General features: G+C 38.1%; 2 protein-coding genes, 1 long non-coding RNA gene and 1 pseudogene across 4 annotated transcripts; 2 read left to right on the forward strand and 2 right to left on the reverse strand.

The window, feature by feature from the left end:
* Nucleotides 1-1,584: 1,584 nt before the first annotated feature.
* On the reverse strand, nucleotides 1,585-2,876 carry LOC125202335 (uncharacterized). The gene is made up of 2 exons (XR_016136039.1): nucleotides 2,764-2,876; nucleotides 1,585-2,056 (listed from the first exon to the last, which is right to left on the reverse strand). It is a non-coding gene; the product is annotated as an uncharacterized LOC125202335 (long non-coding RNA).
* Nucleotides 2,877-6,165: 3,289 nt separating this feature from the next.
* LOC125202169 (patellin-4-like) lies at nucleotides 6,166-8,701 on the forward strand. The gene is made up of 4 exons (XM_048100529.2): nucleotides 6,166-6,946; nucleotides 7,219-7,343; nucleotides 7,435-7,573; nucleotides 8,084-8,701. The coding sequence occupies exons 1-4, from the start codon at nucleotides 6,269-6,271 to the stop codon at nucleotides 8,339-8,341; spliced, it is 1,200 nt and encodes a 399-aa protein (XP_047956486.1). The 5' UTR covers nucleotides 6,166-6,268; the 3' UTR covers nucleotides 8,342-8,701.
* Nucleotides 8,702-12,429: 3,728 nt separating this feature from the next.
* LOC125201925 (11S globulin seed storage protein Jug r 4-like) lies at nucleotides 12,430-14,360 on the reverse strand (annotated as a pseudogene). The gene is made up of 4 exons (XR_016135410.1): nucleotides 14,068-14,360; nucleotides 13,580-13,843; nucleotides 13,036-13,482; nucleotides 12,430-12,947 (listed from the first exon to the last, which is right to left on the reverse strand). The product of XR_016135410.1 is annotated as an 11S globulin seed storage protein Jug r 4-like (transcript).
* A 3,420-nt stretch (nucleotides 14,361-17,780) lies between these two features.
* Nucleotides 17,781-19,721, forward strand: LOC125201529 (11S globulin seed storage protein Jug r 4-like). Its single transcript, XM_048099682.2, has 4 exons — nucleotides 17,781-18,110; nucleotides 18,298-18,560; nucleotides 18,658-19,104; nucleotides 19,200-19,721. The coding sequence occupies exons 1-4, from the start codon at nucleotides 17,828-17,830 to the stop codon at nucleotides 19,578-19,580; spliced, it is 1,374 nt and encodes a 457-aa protein (XP_047955639.1). The 5' UTR covers nucleotides 17,781-17,827; the 3' UTR covers nucleotides 19,581-19,721.
* The last annotated feature ends 2,177 nt before the right edge of the window (nucleotides 19,722-21,898 follow it).

Genomic DNA, 21,898 nt, shown 5'->3' on the forward strand with positions numbered 1-21,898 from the left:
AGTAAAAATGTGACATTGTTTCACGTTCGAAGGGAGTAGTATTAGTTCAATTTATTATCCATTTTTATACAGCATTTGCAGATTATATTTTGGGAACTAAGGTCATTCACAATAAGGCTCCAAAATCAACCAGTTAGGGCGCTATGCACTGGTTTACTGATACCTTTGAGAAACTTGATAAGGTATGGATAAGATTTTATATCGTGATCAGAGTTTTGTACTGTTGTTGCTTTAATGCTGAATTTGAGTTGCTTTTGATTTAGGATTATGACAGTTTTAGTTTTGATTTTGTATATGGTGATAGCTTGTGCACATGTTGTCGATTTTTGTAGATACTAGTGTTAACACCTGTGCTATGCACGTGACAAAAGATTGACAAAAGATTTTTTAAATAATGACGATATATTAATTTAAAATAAAGAATATAGAGTAAATAAGTATAAAAATAAGTATTTGTAATATTATAAACAACAACAAAAGAATATTTGTACAATTGTAGTTCTCTCACCCACTCTCAATGAAACATTTCATATTTTAGCAGATGATTGTATACTATTTTAATATTTGATATGAGTGTAATATGAAATAAATAGAATAAGACATACAAATAAAGAAAAATGTACTACTACTATTTACAAAAGAATAAATAAAAGCAAACTATTTGATGGAATAAATAGTTCACAAGTTTCGATTAACAAAATCAACTCAATTATAACTATGTGTAATTCTAGTAATTTAAATATAAATATAATTATTAAGTATATATCTTGAATATAAATATATTTATAAGTAATTTCAACATATTTAATTAAACTAATATATTATGTATAAAATTGTATTACTATACACAACAACAATTAATGTTATGCAATATTGTTCTTTGTTTGATAATGATATTAATTTAGTTTCACTTTATATCATTGTTTATTATAGTTTCATAATTACTTGGTTTAGCTACATTCTGAATTCAATATAATTTACTTCTCAAAAAGAATAAAAATATGAGTAAATAAAAAACAATTCAAGAGAAGTAGAAGTAACACCAAGTGTACGATCTAACATAGAGAAACTAGCGCATAGGCTTAATTACTTATTTAGATTTAATTACTTATTGAAAAAATAATTAAAAAATATATATATATTATACAAAGTCCAAGAAACAAAAAATTCAAATTAAAAACTGTATTTAATCAAGAAATATGTACTGCTATAAATTGATTACATAGTTTTATAATACCACTATTTGAAATCTAAATTATACTCCTATCTTGTTAATATTTTTGGCCAATCTTGTTGATATTTTAAAACTCTATTTTATGGGTAAAATACAAACTTTTGTTGTTACTACCAATAATATACTCAAGTTTCTAGGACAAAAGCACAGTACTCCATGGAGACTCTCATTGTCTTATTATCCATGAAATTAAATTGATTAATTAAAAAAAATATTAATTTTAATAGTATCTAGTATTATACCTAAATACAGCCCAAATATGGACTACATAAATTTGTAAATCTCCCAATCCTAAAGTGACGCCCAATTTAGAACTCTTTTCAAAATATAATAAATTTTTTCAAACTATAGAATCCAACAAATTAAAGGTCCAAACTATATAATGCTACATAAACTAATAAGTATTTTAAAATTACATAATAATAAATTAAAGGCCCAAATAATATACACACAATAGACATTAACTAATATAGTAATACTCCATACAAGACAAAAAGCCGCCTCCCTCTCTCTCACTCGGCGCCTCACCCTCTCTTCCCCCTCCTCTATCTCAATCGGCGGAATTAGCCTTTCCACGCCACCACACCCACCAGACGCCGCCGCCTACCACTCTCTCTTCTTCTCTCTCAACTCGGAGCCGCCACGACCACACCCGCCTCGCCGCTTCTTCCGCCGTGTCCCGCTGCTCCACCGCCGTGCCTCACAGTTCACTTGCCAGCTTTACGCCGTCTGCTTCACGCCCCCGGATCGGACCGTCACCGCCCAACAACCTCAGCCTGCTACCCTCGTCATCCATCGGTGGAGGCTTGGAGCTGTCGCCGACTGCCATCAAAAAATCAAAAAGTCAGATAATTAAGTTTACTAAAATGCAGATTCAGTTAGTTGTGTGGGTATATATAACTGTTTAATCTTATTTGAGAAGCCATTGTTACTCAATAGGAGTTGCCTTTTTTTTTTCAATGGTTGTCATTTCTCAAAAAATGACTAAAAGGATAAACAAAATAGCTCTACATTTTCACTCTAAAAAGGACAAAAATGTCTTTTCACCAAACTGTCACTTTAGATCAGTATAGATTAAAACCAACTCCTTTTCTTTTGAACATCTACATATATATCAACCCTCCCCTTTCCCTTTCCATTTTCCTAATTTTTCCTGTGCTGTGTATAAATAGCCCGCCAATGGACATATTTTATACTCTAATTCCAAGAATAACCATTCCCTTTTCATTTATCAACACCCTAATTTTGTTGCCGTACCCTGAATTATATGTATAGCCAATGTGCTATTTTCTAATTATGAAAAAAACTGAAAATTAATCGCTTCATGAGTTGTATCCATAAATGTCACGATTGCACTTTCCAATGATGGAAAGTTCGATTGAACCATTACTGGTGGGGGATTTTAAGAAGCGAGAAAGAAAAGGGGGAACAATCAACGGCTTGAAACATTAATCAACCTTTGAAATTAAACCATTTAAATCAGAGTATACAATCTTAGTAGTTCAACAACTTAAAGATACGATATTTACCGATATCAAAAGATAAATGAAACCACGTTCAGAATGGGAAGAGTCGCTGCGTTGATCCGGAGGAGAACTTATTCGGCTCACATATTTTTTCTCTTGGGCTAAAAACAGAAGTTCTTAATATTTATTTTTGGCCCACAGCTTGTTTTGTAAAGATTTATTAGGGCCAAAACAAGTTGGTTTCATGTCCTTTGTCTAGTACTAGATGACATCCAAGACGTGTTAATCCACGAAATAAAATCGAAATTTCATTTGTCATTACTCAAGCATATCCTACATTTTAACTCCATTTGCATCTTTCACAATAGTCGCGAAATCTGAGTCCTTTAAAGGAGAAAAAGAACTTGAGCCCTAAAAAAAATTCGTCTACGCAAACAACATCATTTTGAGAGCATTGAAAAATATAGAAAAAGTTTGGATGTTACAATAAAGATTATGAAATACTCTCTCTGTCCAAAAAAAATAGTCACATTTGTGGACGTCACGTTTAAATGAAAAATTTGTAAAGTAAGAGAGATGAGAGAAAAAGTAGGTATAGTAAGAGAGATATGAAAAAAAATTTGGTAAAATATGGGAGAGTAGAGAATGTGAGTAAAGTGTGAGAGAGAAATATTCTATTTTTAGAAATGAGACTATTTTTTGTATGCATCCCATAATGATAAAATGAGATTATTTTTTGTGGACGAAGGGAGTATGACAAATTTGGTCTAAAACCATTGGAGATGCAGTGTTGAAAGAGAAACGCTACAATTTGATTGCATCCACATATTATTTTCTAATTGAGAAGACTGAAATTAATCGATTCATGTAAGTTGTATCCATAAATGATAAGGAGGTATGACATATTTGGTCTAAGGCCATTAGAGACGCAGTGTTGAAAGTGAAGCCGCAACAATTTAATTATGAAAAGACTGAAAAATAATTGCTTCATGTGAGTTAAAAGATTAGCTAACATGACATATTTTGTCTAAGACCATTAGACACGCGATGCTGAAAGTGAAGTTGTACAACTTAGTTGCATCCACATTTTATTTTCTAATTATGAGAAGACTGAAAAGTAATCGCTTCATGTCAGTTGTATCCATAAAAATTAGGAAGTATGACATATTTGGACATATTCCATTAACACTTTCCACTTACAATTGTTATAAAATTAATATCCGTACTGTTAGGATTGGTATACTGAAAAGCATATTTCGAGCATGTTGCACAAATAGAATTGCTTGTATTCAATATATTCTACAATCCACTTTTAACCCAAGGCGAGAAGAAGTAATTTTATCGCATTGATGTTTGCTTGTGCATTTATAAGATGTTTATCAAATATTTAAATGTATAAGAAGCAAATAAGTCTGATTCTTCTGCATAGTAGACTGGTCGTGAACAATGTTAACAGAAGGTGACACAGTCGGTCCTTTGTAGAAGAGAAATAGAATTTCACAACCTAGATAGGCTTTGGCTACCTATCGTGAAAGGTTGCAGTGTCAGTCCGCATGTTTCCTTACCTTAGGAAATAAACAACACTGGTTTGGTATAGCACTGAAGGATCTAACAGTTGAGATAAGTCTTTCTTGCTATTTACTGAAAGACGAGGTCTCGGTGATTGTTATTTCTTAATCATTGTTGATATAACATTGAGCATACGATATTGATTATGCACTACTTTGATTTATCAAATGATGCAGATTTTCCGCAATCCAAGAATCCTGATATCTTGGGTAGTAGTGATCAATGTCTAGAGGTGCTAGTATTGTTATTACAATGAATCGTGTGCTGGGTGAGTCCAGTTTAATAATATCCTCAAGAGGTGTTCGGAAAAGGTTTTATTATTCAGAAACCCGACCGGTTGGAATTTATTCCAGAATAATAAATAAAGATTTTGAACTAGACAACTCTTGGAAAAAGATTTAATTAATTAAAGTCAAATAGTAGACTTAAATTAATTAATGGATATTTACATCTTAAATACGAGAAATAATTAATTAAAGAGGTAAAGCCCAGATTACTCGTAATTTGAGATTGGATGGGCAGTCAATATTATTATACTATAGTGGATGATAATAATATTCTGCTGGATTTGAATTAAATTGGGGCTCAATTTAATTAGTAAAAGTCCAACAGGTTTGGCCCAAGTCCGACCTCTATGGATTCCTAATCTGGCCCATCATAACTCAATATAAAAGGAGATTAGAAAGGAGATTAAATCAATTAATTAATGATTCCCCCTCTTGGAGTGGACGAAAAAGCAGTTTTGTTTTCTTTCTAATCAAGCCCTTTTCGATTTTGACAAGTTTTGCCCACCCAAAGGTCATTATCTGAGTTCGGGATACAGATTAGAAGGTTCGTGGTTGAGTACGAAGAACATCACGTGGAGAAGGCGCAAGCAATCGTCGATTCTTTGGAGAATCTGTTCGGTAATCCTAAACCGTAGAATATCATGAATTAGGGTTTTAATTCCTTAAGCATGTTTTATGTGCGTTCTTGTATGCAATTGATTGTTTAATATGTAGATAATTAATCCCATAATCGGTCAAATAGATCCGTAGATCTGATTTATTTGTGAATGCATGACTTCCGCTGTGCAAGGGGCACCAAACCCCAACACGTACCCCTTTAGCAGTCCGGGTTAAATTGTTTACGAGTTTTAAAAATTTAAAGGAAAGTTGGTGAAAAATGATAGTAGAATGTGATACCCATTTTTATACATTAGTTTAATAATAAAATGTGAGTGTAATTAAGTTAGTGAAATGTGAGCCTATTACCATTTACTACTCCCTCCGTCCCAGAGAAGTTGACATACTTTGAAAATGGCACGGGATTTTAGGAGGTTTTGTTTTGTGTGTTAAATGGAGAGAGAAAATATAATTTTTATATTCATGTGAGAGAGAACTTTTTCCAGAAAGGGAAATGTAACATCTTTGGTGGGACAAACTAAAAAGGAAAGTGTGCCAATTTCTCTGGGACGGAGGGAGTATTAAATATCCATACCAAGACTGCTAAAGTGGGACAGATGAAATATTATATGAAAGTAATACCTACATTACACTAATTTTTTTCTTCTAATATTTTTAACAAAGTGAAATAATTTCTTAAAATCCACCCTGATCAAATATGAGACAATTAATATTGATCCGAGAGAATATATCTTTTTATTTTAGTTTTTATGCGACGATATACATATACCGTCAATTATAACTTTGATGGTGACAAAAGTAGACCTACACATGAGGATGGCTTAGGAATAAAAAAATCCTCCCAATTTCATAACCACAATTTATTCACACTAATAAACTCATCTCACACAACCCACAATTGGCGCCAAACCACCAACAGAAACTCCACCATTTCACTTGTCTCTCATAAGACAAAACAAGAAGAGAGGAAGGAGAGAGAAAGGTGCATAACCTAACATAACATAACATAACAAAAAAGTCTTCCTTCATCGGCTGGTGAATCATTGCCGGCCGGAGCTCGGAAGACAGACAGACCAACACCAATCTAAACAAAAATGATCATCGAGGGAAAGCTCGTCCACATTCCCACAATCGACCCCGAGAGCGACGACGACGACGAAGTGGACGACCACTTCCTCGACGCCTGCTCCCGGGGAAAATCCCTCGCCGAGTTCCGCTTCCGTGTCGAGGAAGCCATCAAAGGAAACTACCTCTTCACGACCAATGACGACGACGAAGACGACAGGGCCCACCTGTGGGGCGTGGCGCTGCTGCACGAGGAGGCGGCCGACGCCGCCGTCCTCAGCAAGTTCCTCAAGGCCAAGCGCTACAAGGTGCACGAGGCCTTCACCGCGCTGCACAGGACGCTGAGGTGGCGCGCAGACTTCCGGCCGGCCGACGAGGAGCTGGCGCCGCCGCGGGACAACGCGTGGTTCGCGAGCGGCGCGGACAAGGAGGGGCGGCCCCTCTGCTACAGCGTCTTGGGGAGGGAGTATCAGAGGAACCTGGTGAGCATGGGGCAGCAGAGCTGCAATGAGTATCTCAGGTGGAGGCTGCTCTGCCTCGAGAAAGGGATCCGCCGTCTCACTTTCCGGCCTGGTGGGGCCGACTCTATCGTGCAGATCGTTGATATGAGGCATGCGGGAGGCCCCACCACCAAGGAGATGAAGCTCATTGGGAAGAAGATGATCGCGTTGCTCCACGATCATTATCCCGGCATCATCCACAAGCATGTCAGTTCATACAGGGTCTCGTTAAAATAAAACTAATTTCTAATCGGAACGCAGAACTTTCAAAATTATCAATACAACATGTAAATTCAAATATCAACACAAAGACATAAGTAAATAACAGCTAGCCTTGTATTGATGTACTTATAATCTATGTGTTCATGATTTTAATGTACTACAAAACTGAAAAAAAGTTATGGGTTCTGGATTGGAAATTAGTTAGCATTTGATCACAACCCTATCTATATATATGATGCGGTCGTGGATATATGCAGCTGATCATAAATGTGCCGTCGTGGTTTCTGACGCTGAACGCTTTGAAGCTGCGGTTGCTGACGAAGAGGAGCAAGAACAAGTTCATATTTGTGAAGCAATCAAGAGTTACAGAGACACTTCTCAAGTACTAAATCAAACCGTTAGTATTATTTACAAATTCCGCCCTCAAAAAAATACAAATAGATTGACTCTTGCTTGATCCATCCAAAATGCAGGTACGCCACCATAGAGAACATACTGGTTCAATACGGCGGGCTGAGGAGAGAAAACGACACAGAATTCACAACCGAAGACAAAGTTCTCGAAGCTTATATCAGAGCAAATGGCACTGACCTCATACAAATACCCGTCGAGGTAATATATATTGTTAGGGTTCAAATCATCCCATATCACGGAATTAGAAATTATGCAAGCAATAAATATGAGGCCTATTAGTCACTACAAAAAAATGTCAATTTACCGACGGTATTACCGACGGAAAATTTTCGCTACGAATTACCGACGAAAATTTTCGCTACAAATTACCGACGGAAATTTCTGCAGGTGAATTTTTCCTTTTTTTAATTAATGTATTTTCGTCGGTAATTCCGTCGGTAAAATTTTTTTTACCGACGGAAATTACATTAATTAAAAAAGGAAATATTTTCACCGCGGAATGTTCCGTCGGTAATTCGTAGCGAAAATTTTCCGTCGGTAATTCCGTCGGTAAACTGACATTTTTTTGTAGTGAGTACGAGGCATATTGGGAAGTGTCCCAAGAACAAAACTGTGAGGCATGTCCCTAAGTGAACAATATCGTACTAATGTGAGTTTATTAGGTGTGCACAACGAACCCTCACACATACATACTGATGATTGTATCAGGCCGGGGTGACTGTAACCTGGGATATAACTGTGATTGGATACGACGTGGCATATAGAGAAGAGTTCGTGCCAGAAGACGATTGCTCGTACAAGATCTTGCTGCAGGAGAAGAGGATGGGAGAGGGAATGAGAAACTCGTTCTACATAAGAGAGGCAGGGAAGATTGTGATAAGCATAGTGAATCATTCATTCACAAGGAAGAAGGCTTTCTATAGGTACAAGACCAAGGCAAGCATGATCTATAGGATCCACAATTGAACTCACCATTTCTACCAAATTACATTACTTAGGTTTAAGGCTAAACAAAGCAATTCTATCTGCATGCGGTAATAAAAACATCAGATACTGTTTTGCTAATTGTAGTTGATTTTCTATCCTTGTTCTTTTTTTTTTCTTTTGTTCTTTTTTTTTTTTTTTTTCCTGTTTTTGGGGTTTTGTAATGCGAGATATCCGCGGCTACTAGCTAGAGGTGTGTTGCCGGTAAATCTCGACATGTTTGATTTTTGCTTATTGGATGGCAACTTGCACCATCTAATAACATAGAGTAAATGTGTAGAATCGAATGATTTTCTTGCAACACTTGCTAACATTTTTGGCAAAAATATTCGTTGTTTTGAACTTGAGGTAATATTTATAACAAATTTTATTTTTACACATGTATTTTCACATCATAGATTTCCCATAGTTTCCTATAATAATATTATCGATAGGAATATATGATTAAGGAGTATTGATCTGCTGAGCGACGCTATGTGCGCGCCCTATGAGCGATTAGTGACGTGGCGGAGTTATAATTAGTTTTCTCTCTTCCTCTTAAATTCCCTCTCTTCCTCTCTCCTCTCTCCTTGTTTCTTCTCTCTCCCTCGTCTCTTCTTCTCTCCTCCTCTCCTCTGTCCATTCTCATTTTCAATCTGCCATCAATTTTGTTATGAAATTTTAGAGCCATGTAAAAATTTCTTCACTTGATATACTTTGTTGTCCTTGCAAGATTTTATCATCATCTTCCCTATTCCCCTATTCCTTCCCACAACTTACTTTTTGTATCTGCAAATTTTTTTTTTGGAACATGGAAAACAATTTCTCAGTCTTTAGTTTAGACAGACAAAGGATTATTATTATAGTGGACGTAATTGCAAAATCTAATTTTTGTGTTGTAGTGAAAGAAAATTTAAAGAAACCCATTTTGATGAAAACATTAAGTGCATAAATTCTGACAGATGCAAAATTAAGTCCACGGGAATTGAAGAAACAATTTGGATACATTAAATAGTTTGAAGTATTGATTCAATGGTGAAAAGCTCCTTGATATGGTTGGAGAATTTGGTGAGAAAGAGAACGAAGGCATGGTGCAAAATTACAGATGGGGATGAGATGATTGAGAAGTCGGTTGAATGAAAAAATTGGGATTGCCGAAATTAATAGATTTTGAGAAAAACATTGAGTGCTTAGATTTGCTGGAATCATAGTGATAAAGGGGGATAGAGACAGTAAAGCGGAAGCTATTCCGTTTAAAAGAAGGGGAATGAGAAAATTGATGGCAGATAGAAAATGAGGAGGATAGAAGTGGAGACGGGGGAGAGAGGAGAGAGGGAATTTAAGAGGAGGAGAGAAAACTAATTATGACTCCGCCACGTCACTAATCGCTCACAGGGCGCGCACGCAGCGTCGCCCAGCAGATCAATACTCTTCATATAAGTTCCATTAGTATTTAATTGTGAGAATATGAGGTCCAATATGTTTGGAAGGAAAGAAATCAAAATCAAAGTTGATAGGCGGGAATCAAGGAATTACATATATCAAGGAATCTTAGTAATAATTTCGAAATAAGAATTAAAAATAAAAAAAGTAGAGAAATTTTTCTTCGCACTTAATTTACATTTAATTATGGAGAGGCACATTTAATTTTATCAAGTAGAAAGAAGTGTGTATATATGATACAATCCCATATCTTATAGGAAATCTCAATTATCCAGTTATCTTTTATTTTATCATATCTTTTTCGTATCTTTGTTTTCTTATTCAATAAGTTAGGGTATAACATTCTAGTATTATAAATAGGGATAGATTGTTATTATTTGCATCATTCAATCAGTGAATGAAATAATATTTGCCCAAAACTTCTCGTTACTTATCTTGCAAACCCAAGACTTTGTGTTGCCCGATGGAAAAGTCTTCCGCGCACAACCGAATCTGGTCTCTGCCGATCCTAAGATTGGATGCCCGAGAGAACATCGATCGCCGAGGTCGTCGTCGATCAGCGTTAAGGAGAAAGACCTTAACAACTGGTGCTTTAACTGTGATCTCACCCTCCCACCATCTCGAACCGAAGCTACATCGCTGCCCGACGGAAAACATTCCGCGCACAACAACTGCTTTGGTTGTCGAGTCCCGCCTATCCGCCGAGCTCTAGGCTCTGGACAACTCTACTTCTGCAACGCCCGACGGGAAGGATTCCCACGCGCCGTGTAGAAGTCAGACCACCATCATGTCATACGACTACGTCAACTATCGTCGTCGTCAATACAAACTCCCTCAGCCTGCCCAGCCGTTGCGTCCCTACCAGCCGGTCCAGTCACGACGTGCAACCTGTTGGGACCCTCCGGACAGCCGCAATCCACAGGGTTTTCTACCCTATGATCAGCCGCCACACAATTGGCGTGCAAAACATAACCATCGCACGCCGACGGGTAATCAACCACTGCCGAGTTTCGAGCCCTATGACCCACCACAGTCGTGGCAGCCCTCTTGTTGGAAACCACCGCCTCGCCGTGCATCGCGAGGATATTTGAATTATGATCAGCCACCACTGGGTCCGCCTAGTCGTTGGGATCCGACCGACTATCACTGCCCGCAGACCTTGCAGCCTATGCAGTCTGACCGACCGCTGAGTCATCGCACAGTTCCGTTGCCCGCCGTTGCCCTGCCACGGTCTGGCTTCACGCACCCGCCTCAACATTCCAGCAGGTTTATTGATTCGGGGCAGCAGCGTGGTCTGCCCAATATTCCCATTCTCAAGGTTTGTTCGCCTTGGCCAACCCAACTACCTACACCTACAGTAAGTGATTACAACGAGAAATTGCGTGTTTATAGATTGGAGCAAGCCAACCTTCTCGCCCAGTTGAATGCGTGGTTTGAGGAGAATATTGATGACGAAATTCTAGTTGAGGATGTTCCCAACAACGCCGATCACAATGGGGGCACTAATCTTGATGTTGATGTTCCAATCGACGAGTCCCTGGAAGAGATCGTCAAGACCGACAATATGCTGTTGCAAGTGCTCGTCAGGGTATATGATGTGAGTCTTGGTGATCTTATTGTTCCAACACATCGGGAAGTGGCATTGTTAGATGATGTAGAAGAGGACGATTCCACTAATGAAGTGAAGAAGGTCGTCGCCTCACTCAATGAATGTTGTTGGAAATTGTTGGGGCAAGAAAGGAGATGGTGCATACACCCGTTTGCCCGTAATTGCTTGTGTTTATCTGGATTTGAATGTCGATGATGTTCCAAGTATGAATCATCGATCAACATCGCTCGACACCGATGCAAGGTTGATCCCTCCGCGCAATGACACGCTATGTTTGAGCATTATTGTAGGTGTAGACATGCTTTTCATTTTGGCATGGAATGTTGCCGGCCACATTAGGTCGCTTTGGTTGATTTTTGATGGAGGTGATGAAGGGAAACACTCAGTTGCTCGGTGTGTGTTTGATCCAGGAGGAGACGCCTCGCCCAAGCTTTTGCTTTCAACGATCGTCGTTGCTTCGTGGTTTCCACCTTGAGGACAAGACGAATTTTAACCGTGAGGGAGTTGATACGATCCCATATCTTAGGAAATCTCAATTATTTAGTTATCTTTTATTTCACCATATCTTTTCCATATCTTTGTTTTCTTATTCAATAAGTTAGGGTACTAGTATTATAAATAGGGATAGAGTGTTATTATTTGCATCATTCAATCAATTAATGAAATAATATTTTCCCAAAACTTCTCATTACTTATCTTGCAAACCCAAGACTTTGTGTTGCCCGACGGAAAAGTTTTCCGCGCACAACTAAATCTGGTCTCCGCCGATCCTAAGATTGGATGCCGGAGAGAACATCGATCGCCGAGGTCATCGTCGATCAGCGTTAAGGAGAAAGACCTTAACAATATATGAGCTGATTGCACATGTCTTAAAAGGAAATTCAATTATTCATTTTTGTTCAAAAAGTAAAATAAAGTGACACATGCCTTTGTTCACAACGGTCGAATGGTTATAGAGGAGCATTGTGTTGTAGAAGTACTTGTATTGTTTTTGATAATTTGAAAAATAAGTTGTAGGGAGTGGGACAGATTTTGATAATTTGAAAAATGTTACTCCATTAATCTCTTATTGTTGGTATCAAACATTAGCAAGTAGTAGGATACATTATTATTGCTCTGATTGAGACTGAGAGACTTAATTTACATTTATTTATGGAGACACACATTTTTATTTGATCAAGCAGAAGCAGAGAGGGGTGCGTTAAAAATGAGGGTCTCCTGGCGCGAAAACTTGATCCTCTGTGCCTCCTCCCTCGATACTTGGTATGCGTTAGCAACGACATCGACGGGCAGTCCCCTGATGGCCGAGGTGCGGCCGCTCAAGGTGTTGATGGCGGCATTTTCGTTGGTGTTGAATGCAACCCACTCGAATCCCTGTTCTGCGGCCTTCTTGACGACTGCAAAGTTTTGGGGTACGACGAGCACCTGGCCCTCTCTGAACTGGCCGTCGAACACAGCCTGGCCGCGATGGTTGACTATCTGGACCCGTGAGGCGCCGCGGGTGGCATAGATTAGTGTGTGGGCGTTGGTGTACCAGTGAGGTGAGAATATAGCATTCTATACAGTACAATGATAACAATAGTATTAATTAGTAAGTTGGAATTATTAGTAACCAATTAATAATAATATTGTAAGTAATTATTACCCTGTGGAGGACTCCTTTGGCGGCGCTGAGTTGAAGGAAGCTGAGGACGGGAAGGTTGAAGCTGTTGAGGGTGGAGAATCTTCCGGCGCGTGGGTTGTAGAAGTCGGCGCGTGAAGCTCTGTCCAGATTCTCCTTGACTCTGGCACTGCAGAAGGTCTCCTCGAGGCCGTTGTGTTGACGTTCTTGTTCTTGGCGGCTGTGGTGGGGCTGGATCAATTGGATGCTCTTCTCTGCCCTTATAATGTGGCCTCTTTCGTCGTTTTGGCCCCTCAGCTTTCTGGCGGTCTCTACATCAACGTTGAATGCCTCTGCCAACAACTCGTCGTCTAAACCGCTGAAGACATTTCCCAATTCGGATTGGGCTTCTTGGCCGCGCTTGCTTCCGCGCAGTCTCCTGTATTGCTCCTCCTCTTGCTCATTGCCCGGGTTTCCAGCCAGGAAGAAGGACTACAAAATTTGGATAATTAGTTGGATGAAATTGGAATAAAGCATTTACTAGTAATTTATATGAGTATGTATTAGACTATTAGTAGTACCCACATACCCTTGGGTTTTGGTCGAGTTGGTTGGCATAGTTGGAGTTGTGGTGGAAAACAACAACAACAAGCTCTTGATCGCCGTCGTTGTAAACCCAGTGAGCATCACCGGCCCTGATGGCGATGACGTCTCCCTTCTGGAATTCCTCAACCTTCTGATGTTTTGTCGTCTCTAAATCTCTGGCTTCTTTCCTCCCGGGAAAATTGTTGCTGTTGGCCTGATTCGAATGTTTCGGCGCAGCCAGAGGTCAGAACTCCATAAGTTCCCCTGCCTGCAAAATAATTGCATAATTTGCAGAGTCCATGAAATTCACTCACATAATATTTTAAAGCTAATATATAAAAATAGGATCCACATTCCATTAATATTTTTTAACACACTTTCAATAGCTTTTCTTAAAGCTGAGCTTTTAACACACTTTCAATAGCTTTTCTTAAAGCTGAGCTAAGTAAACTAAGGACACTTAATCGTGGATAGATGGAGCAATTAACTGACCTTGGACGACGTAGACGAGAACAGGGGCGTTGTGGTAGACAGGCAGAAGGAGGCCTCTCTGCTGAATGATGTGGCGGCGGATGGAGACGCCGGCACATCTAAACTCATTGTTCTGGTTATCCCAGAACTCGGTCTGTCCGCCCTCCGATTGCACGCGGTAGGACGGCTCCCGAGCATCAATGTTGCTGAGCTGGCATTCTCCCAGCTGCTGCTCTCTAATGGCGTAACCAAATCCAAACCCTAGAAGCACAAGAAAGCTTAGAAGAGAGAGCGAGAGCTTGGCCATGGCTGTGTTGTATGCTGATGATGAGAAGTGGCGAAGCGGAAGCGTCGGTATTTATTGACCATTTTGCATGTAAATTGCATGGTTGCATGGCTTACACCTATGATTTTCTGCTACAAACCATTCTCTAATAATGACAAACTTCACCTCTCACTTATCCATCATTTGTATCTGGATGCAAACAAGGTCACATACGTCTACCCTCTTCTATCTCTATTCAACTCATATTTCAATTTCACTCACCTTTATGGATAATATTCTTACTACGTTTTTTCTAGTGTTCCGTATCTCATATTTCATCTAACTCTTCTAAAAATAAAAAAATACTACTAGCAATTTGTTTTGTTTATGTCATGAAATTATGTGCCCAAAAATGTCTAATCATTAAAACTTTTCTCTTTATGTACCCAATTTTACATGGATACTACTCCCTCCTTCCTTGAAAATTTATCACATATATTCATTTTCGTCGTCCCACATAATTTATCACATTTTACATTTTACTATTTTTGGTAGTGGGCCTCACATTCCACTAACTCATTCTCCCTTATATTTTATTATAAAACTAAATTTATAAGTAGGACCACATATTACACTAACTCTACAATTATTTATAGATTTTTAGTGAAACACCCAATAGAGTGATTTCTTAACCCTATAGACCATTAAAAAAAATTAATAGAACATTATTTAGATTTCATATTTCTACGTATGTAAATACGCCGAGTCATTTCAAAAAAATGCTAATTAGTAAGGAAATTAATGACGACGATTGATCCCTCATTAACTAGTGATAGATAAGTGACGAGAAACGTCTGACACAATTAGTGACAGATTAGTCCGTCACTAATACGAACATACCAACGCAGATTCCTTTTGTTTTCAGTCGGGTGGGTTAGTAATTTAAGTGGTGCTCGAGTGGGTTACTAAGTTTAGTGACGGGATTTTTCCGTCACTAAAATTTTTAGTGACAAGCTTTTTAGTCACGGCTCTATCCGACATTAATCTATCACTAACCCTATCCAGCGACGCAAAATTTGTGAATTAGTACGCAATAATCCGTCACTAAATAGCGAGTTTTTTTTTTTGCAGTGAGTTAATGCCAAATGAAAATAGAAATTTTATAATGTTTGACAATTTGATGGATTTATCACAAATTGTTTCGTAAATAATTTTCTCCATTATTTTTAATACACCAATATGTAAAGTTATCTACATATATAGTTGTAGGGTAGTTATAAAATGCAAACTCCAAACTTTTCAATACAGTGTCAACACAACGTCAACACAAATGTCAACACAGTGTAAAATTTCATGATTTTGATGTCAACACAATGTCAATGCAATGTCAACACAATATCAACACAATGTCAATATGATGTCAACCGTTGACACTGTGTTGATATTTTTCTGTTGTTGTTATTTTGTAATTTGTTGACATTTTTTAACGGACTAGGCTCCAGATCATAGTTTGGAGTCTGTACAAATATTTAGAGTTTGCATTTTGGGTTTGACACAAGTTTTAATGCAAAATTGGTAAAGAGAGAGGTTGAGAGAAAAAGTAATTAAAGTATTGTTAGTAGGGGATGGGTCTCATCTTATTAGAAAGAAAAGAGTTTCCAAAATTGGAAAGTGTATATTCTTGTGGGACGAAGGGAAAAATATTTAAAGTTCAAATTAACTTTTTTCTAATCATTTACTTATTTTAAATTTCATGCTAGTTGTCACGAACTGGTTGTTCCCTCGCGACCAAAATGATGACAACTTGTTTTTAAAAAGAGCCTGATTTACATAATACTCCATCCGTCTCACAATAATTGTCACTCTTATTATGGACATGCGTTTTAAGAAATGTAAAGAAAAGTTAGTTGAAAAAGTTACTGGAATGTGGGATCCACTTTTTGTATTGGTTTTATAATAAAATGTGAGTGAAGTGAGTTAGTGGAATGTGAGACCTGCTTACAATTTATGATAAAAATGAAGTGTGACAATTATTGTGGGACGAACCGAAATGGAAAAGAGTGACAATTATTGTAGAAAAGAGGGCGGTTCGGAATCGCAAAAAACGTAAAAAACGGCGGTTCGAAACCGTGAAAACCGCCGGAAAACCGTTGGTTCGGAACTGAAACCGAAACCGGCAGTTTTGAAACCGGAACCGTAACCGCGAAACACCCTCGAGATTCGGTCCCGGTTTGGCAATTTCCAAAACCGGAACCGACAGTTCCAAACTGTAACCGCCGGTTCCGGAACCGTGGGCATCTCTAGTTGAGCGTATAGCATTTATGCGGCGGCCGCATGCAAGTGTGCCCCTTAAGCTTTGTTCTAGATTATATGAGTATTATGACAAATAGGTAGTGGATGGAGGAAGTATACAAATCTTAAAGCGAGGAGTTGTTCTGCCACCACATAGTAATATCATAGCTATACTAGTAGAAGCCACGTTCAAAACAGTACCCCTTTTCGAACGAGTCCCTTCCGATAGTGACCTCCATAAGAAAGTTTTTGCAAAACCTCCAAAGCCATAAACAAAGAAACCGTACCTCGGCAATTTGAATAGTCATATGATATTATCGTATCATGCACAAGACGATGTTCGCTTGTTAATTATGAAAGGAAGTTCAAATATTTTTTGTGTTCATAACATAACTTATCATTAATCAGTATATTTTTGAATGTTCCAAATACTCTCAAGTTGGATACGAAGTAGAAATGAAGGTCAAGCAAGTTCTCTCAATATTCAATAATAATTTCCCAATCTTGATAAAAGCAAAATTATATTTGAAGTTTCAATACCATTCAACAAATTAAATAATGAAGCGGTCGATTTAACCTAATTAAAATAAGTCATTATTAATTAGTTAAAATGTGTATAATGTGGTAACTCTTGTACAATCAGCAAATTTGAATCGTTAAAGATGTAGCAAATTGTTTATCACATAATTAATGTAATTGACATGATACAATCATGCATGTAGTAATAAATAAATGAGTTGTTTATTTACGATTTATGATCATCTTCTTATCTAGAATAGGAGGCGTGTGTGTGACACATGAAAAATACATTACAACTATATACTTACTGATTATACATTGTTGGACACATAATTTGAAACATAAACAAATTGGTATTTTTTATTTTGAGAATAGTTGATGAAATATGGTGGAACACTAGAAAATTTACGAATTGTATCCATAAAGATATAGGCGAGTGAGAAAAATAGAATAATTGAAATATGAGATGAATAGAAATAGAAGAGGGTAGAAGTATGTGACCTTGTTTACATCCAAGTGCATATGATGGATAAGTGAGAGGGGAAGTTTGTCATCATGTGATATGTATTTTGTAGCATTGCAGTCTAACAAAATCAATAGGTGGAAGCCATGCAATGTACATGCAAAATGGTCTATAAATACCGACGCTTCCGCTTCGCCAATTCTCATCAGCACTCAGCAGCATACAAGAAACACAGCACAACCATGGCCAAGCTCTCGCTCTCTCTTCTAAGCTTTCTCGTGCTTCTAGGGTTTGGATTTGGTTACGCCATTAGAGAGCAGCAGGGAGAATGCCAGCTCAGCAACATTGACGCTCGGGAGCCGTCCTACACCGTCAGATCGGAGGGCGGACAGACCGAGTTCTGGGATAACCACAACAACGAGTTTAGATGTGCCGGCGTCTCCATCCGCCGCCACATCATTCAGCAGAGAGGCCTCCTTCTGCCTGTCTACCACAACACCCCTGTTCTCGTCTACGTCGTCCAAGGTCAGTTAATTGCTCCATCTATCCACGATTAAGTGTCCTAAGTTTACTTAGCTCAGCTTTAAGAAAAGCTATTGAAAGTGTGTTCAAAAAAAATTAATGGAACGTGGATCCTATTTTTATATATTAGCTTTAAAATATTATGTGAGTGAATTTCATGGACTCTGCAAATTATGCAATTATTTTGCAGGCAGGGGAACTTATGGAGTTCTGACCTCTGGCTGCGCCGAAACATTCGAATCAGGCCAACAGCAACAATTTTCCCGGGAGGAAAGAAGCCAGAGATTTAGAGACGACAAACATCAGAAGGTTGATGAATTCCAGAAGGGAGACGTCATCGCCATCAGGGCCGGTGATGCTCACTGGGTTTACAACGACGGCGATCAAGAGCTTGTTGTCGTTGTTTTCCACCACAACTCCAACTATGCCAATCAACTCGACCAAGACCCAAGGGTATGTGGGTACTACTAATAGTCTAATACATACTCATATAAATTACTAGTAAATGCTTTATTCCAATTTCATCCAACTAATTATCCAAATTTTGTAGTCCTTCTTCCTGGCTGGAAACCCGGGCAATGAGCAAGAGGAGGAGCAATACAGGAGACTGCGCGGAAGCAAGCGCGGCCAAGAAGCCCAATCCGAATTGGGAAATGTCATCAGCGGTTTAGACGACGAGTTGTTGGCAGACGCATTCAACGTTGATGTAGAGACCGCCAGAAAGCTGAGGGGTCAAAACGACGGAAGAGGCCACATTATAAGGGCAGAGAAGAGCATTCAATTGATCCAGCCCCACCGTAGCCGCCAAGAACAAGAACGTCAACACAACGGCCTCGAGGAGACCTTCTGCAGCGCCAGAGTCAAAGAGAATCTCGACAGAGATCCACGCGCTGACTTCTACAACCCACGCGCCGGAAGATTCTCCACCCTCAACAGCTTCAACCTTCCCATCCTCAGCTTCCTTCAACTCAGCGCCGCCAGAGGAGTCCTCCACAGGGTAATAATAATTGCACTATTATTATTAATTGGTTACTACTAATAATTCCAACCTACTTACTAATTAATATTACTATTATTGCCATTTGTATATAGAATGCTATAATCTCACCTCACTGGTACACCAACGCCCACACCCTCATCTATGCCACCCGAGGCGCCTCACGGGTGCAAATAGTTAACCATCGCGGCCAGGCTGTGTTCGACGGCCAGCTCAGAGAGGGCCAGGTGCTCGTCGTGCCCCAAAACTTCGCCATCGTCAAGAAGGCTGCAGAGCAGGGATTCGAGTGGGTTGCATTCAACACCAACGAAAATGCTGCCATCAACACCTTGAGCGGACGCACATCGGCCATGAGGGGACTGCCCGTCGATGTCGTTGCTAACGCATACCAAGTATCGACGGAGGAGGCACAGAGGATCAAGTTTTCGCGCCAGGAGACCCTCATTTTTAACGCACCACACTCTGCTTCTGCTTGATCAAATCAAATGTGTGTCTCCATAAATAAATGTAAATTAAGTCTCAGTCTCAATCAGAGCAATAATAATGTATCCTACTACTTGCCATGGTTTGATGCCAACAATAAGAGATTAATAACATTTTTCAGATTATCAAACTAATTTAGTTGTCCCACTCCCTACACTTCATTTTTATATTTACTTCTTACAACAAACTACACTTCGCGTGTCACTTCCGTTACTTCAATTTTTTTTTTTTTAGTTTTTCATATAGTTTTCAGTTTCATATATATAGAAATGAACATAAAATTAGTCTTAGTGCATTACATTTGAATTTTCAACCTATCCTTCTTTTTGGAAACAAATATAACATTATTTGTTGATGGTCGAAACTGATTGTGAAACCAAACAAAAGGCACACACACATTGGATGTCACTACCATGTATTACAATACAATTCTTTATTCTTCAATCTAAAAAGTACCACTTGATTGTTGGCTTTGTTGCCTAAAAATGAAACTGTTGAATTTCTTTTTAAAATTTATGCAATCAACTATGTACCAGTGGCTGAAATACACGCATGATTGATAAAATGGATATTGGCATCTAATATCATGAAACTTTCAAAAAGTTAGATTTTTCCTATAAAACTTTGAAATTGACAAATAATATCATGAACTTTACTCTGAGTTTGTTATTTTTCACCAATGAAAAAATTAAGGCAAATAATTTCATTTTATGATTTTTTTTTGTAATTTCTCGACGACAACTTCTAGAGCTTCAAGTTTTTCAATCTTTGAAGATAGTTTTTCTTGAAGCACACCCTCCAAAATTGTTCTTCAATCTATTAATATAGCCAGAATTTTTTCATTGTTGGGAATAACAAACTCAGAGTAAAGTTCGTGATATTATTTGTCAATTTCAAAGTTCGTGGAAAAAATCAGACTTTTTGAAACTTCCATAATATTAGGTGCCAATATCCCTTGATAAAATTAGGTGTGTCTCCATGAATAAATGTAAATTAAGTGCCAGAGAAAAATTTCTTTACTTTTTATTTGAAATTCTTATTTCGAAATTATTAGTAAAAGAGCAATAATGCTAATGTTTATCGGCTTTTGCCCTACGGCCAATGTTTGACACGAATAAGAGATTCAGAATTTTCAAGTTATCAAAGTTTATAAAATTTTATACTTTTCCTGATTAAATTTTATACTTTTCCTCGCTCCACTTCCTTTTTAGTTTATAAAATTATTTTTTAATATAATTAAATTAGTATTTTAAATTTAATTAAAAATCATTTAACAAAGGAAACTTAATTAACTATAATATATTACTGATGTCATCCCATCCCATGTAATCACAAAAATCAACTTATTTATCACGAAAATAAAAAATGACTAGATGATAGGTCATTCTTTATCACCAGTAGTGGTGGAGGAATCCAATGACATCTCATGTAATTACGAAAATCAAAGAATGACTAGATGACAAGTCATTCTTTATCACAAGTGGTGGTGGAATCCAATGACATCACTAGTGATTGCGAAAAAAAAATGACTAAATGGCAAGTCATTCTTTATCATATGTGGTGGTGGAATCCAGTGACATCCCATGTAACAGCTCGCCCTCCTAGGGTACAATAAATGCGGCGACTGCTACCCAAAACCAACTCTAAAGAAGTAAACATAGACTAGGGTTTCATTTAAAGAGTATTGACCAAAAGAATTGAAAGAGATATTAGAGTATTAAATGCAACAACTTAACCTAGATGATTAGAGGAAAGAAAAGTATCATAAATCACGATCAAAAATCTCGAGAGTACGACATCATCTCCAAGTCAAAATCACAAGGAAAGACTAAGGCTTCAAACCGAAGGCAAGATGCAAATATTCCAAAAAAAAGAAATTCTAGAGTGTATCAAAAAATTCAGCGGAAAACGACCAAGAGAAAGTATAGCTATGTATGAAGACACAACTACGCTTGAAGTTCAACATATCCTTTTTAATTCATTAATCTGCTCAACACCCGCCACCACTCGTCGTCATTCAACCTGCACATAAGGAAAACACATGCAGGGCTGAGTATTTTGAAATACTCAGTGAGCTCGTTGCCAAAACATTTTATAAGTTATGCCACCCTTACCAAGTGAACTCGAGTTTTAAGCAGTTATAAAAGGGATATCACGAGTATCACAAAATATATTTTCATAGACTGGCCAGTCAAAATAACCTCCCATTTTCTCATCAATTAACAATCATTCCATGGTGCGACGAAAGTGTGGCCACACTTTTCGCCCATGAGACCGGCCGACTAGCAAGGACGGCTCTCGATCCCATTGT

The sequence above is a fragment of the Salvia hispanica genome, chromosome 2 (genome assembly GCF_029641045.1).
Source record: "Salvia hispanica isolate PSC_SH4W2 chromosome 2, Shi_PSC_v1, whole genome shotgun sequence".
NCBI classification, from domain to species: Eukaryota; Viridiplantae; Streptophyta; class Magnoliopsida; order Lamiales; family Lamiaceae; genus Salvia; species Salvia hispanica.

What these genes read in the sequence shown, in the direction of transcription:
- LOC125202169 (XM_048100529.2), top strand. Translation starts at nt 6,269, where the DNA reads ATGATCATCGAGGGAAAGCTCGTCCACATTCCCACAATCGACCCCGAG. An exon ending in CCGGCATCATCCACAAGCAT is followed by an intron (nt 6,947 to 7,218) that starts GTCAGTTCATAC and finishes GGATATATGCAG; the next exon opens with CTGATCATAAATGTGCCGTC. An exon ending in GTTACAGAGACACTTCTCAA is followed by an intron (nt 7,344 to 7,434) that starts GTACTAAATCAA and finishes TCCAAAATGCAG; the next exon opens with GTACGCCACCATAGAGAACA.
- LOC125201529 (XM_048099682.2), top strand. Translation starts at nt 17,828, where the DNA reads ATGGCCAAGCTCTCGCTCTCTCTTCTAAGCTTTCTCGTGCTTCTAGGG. An exon ending in AACTCGACCAAGACCCAAGG is followed by an intron (nt 18,561 to 18,657) that starts GTATGTGGGTAC and finishes CAAATTTTGTAG; the next exon opens with TCCTTCTTCCTGGCTGGAAA. An exon ending in CCAGAGGAGTCCTCCACAGG is followed by an intron (nt 19,105 to 19,199) that starts GTAATAATAATT and finishes ATTTGTATATAG; the next exon opens with AATGCTATAATCTCACCTCA.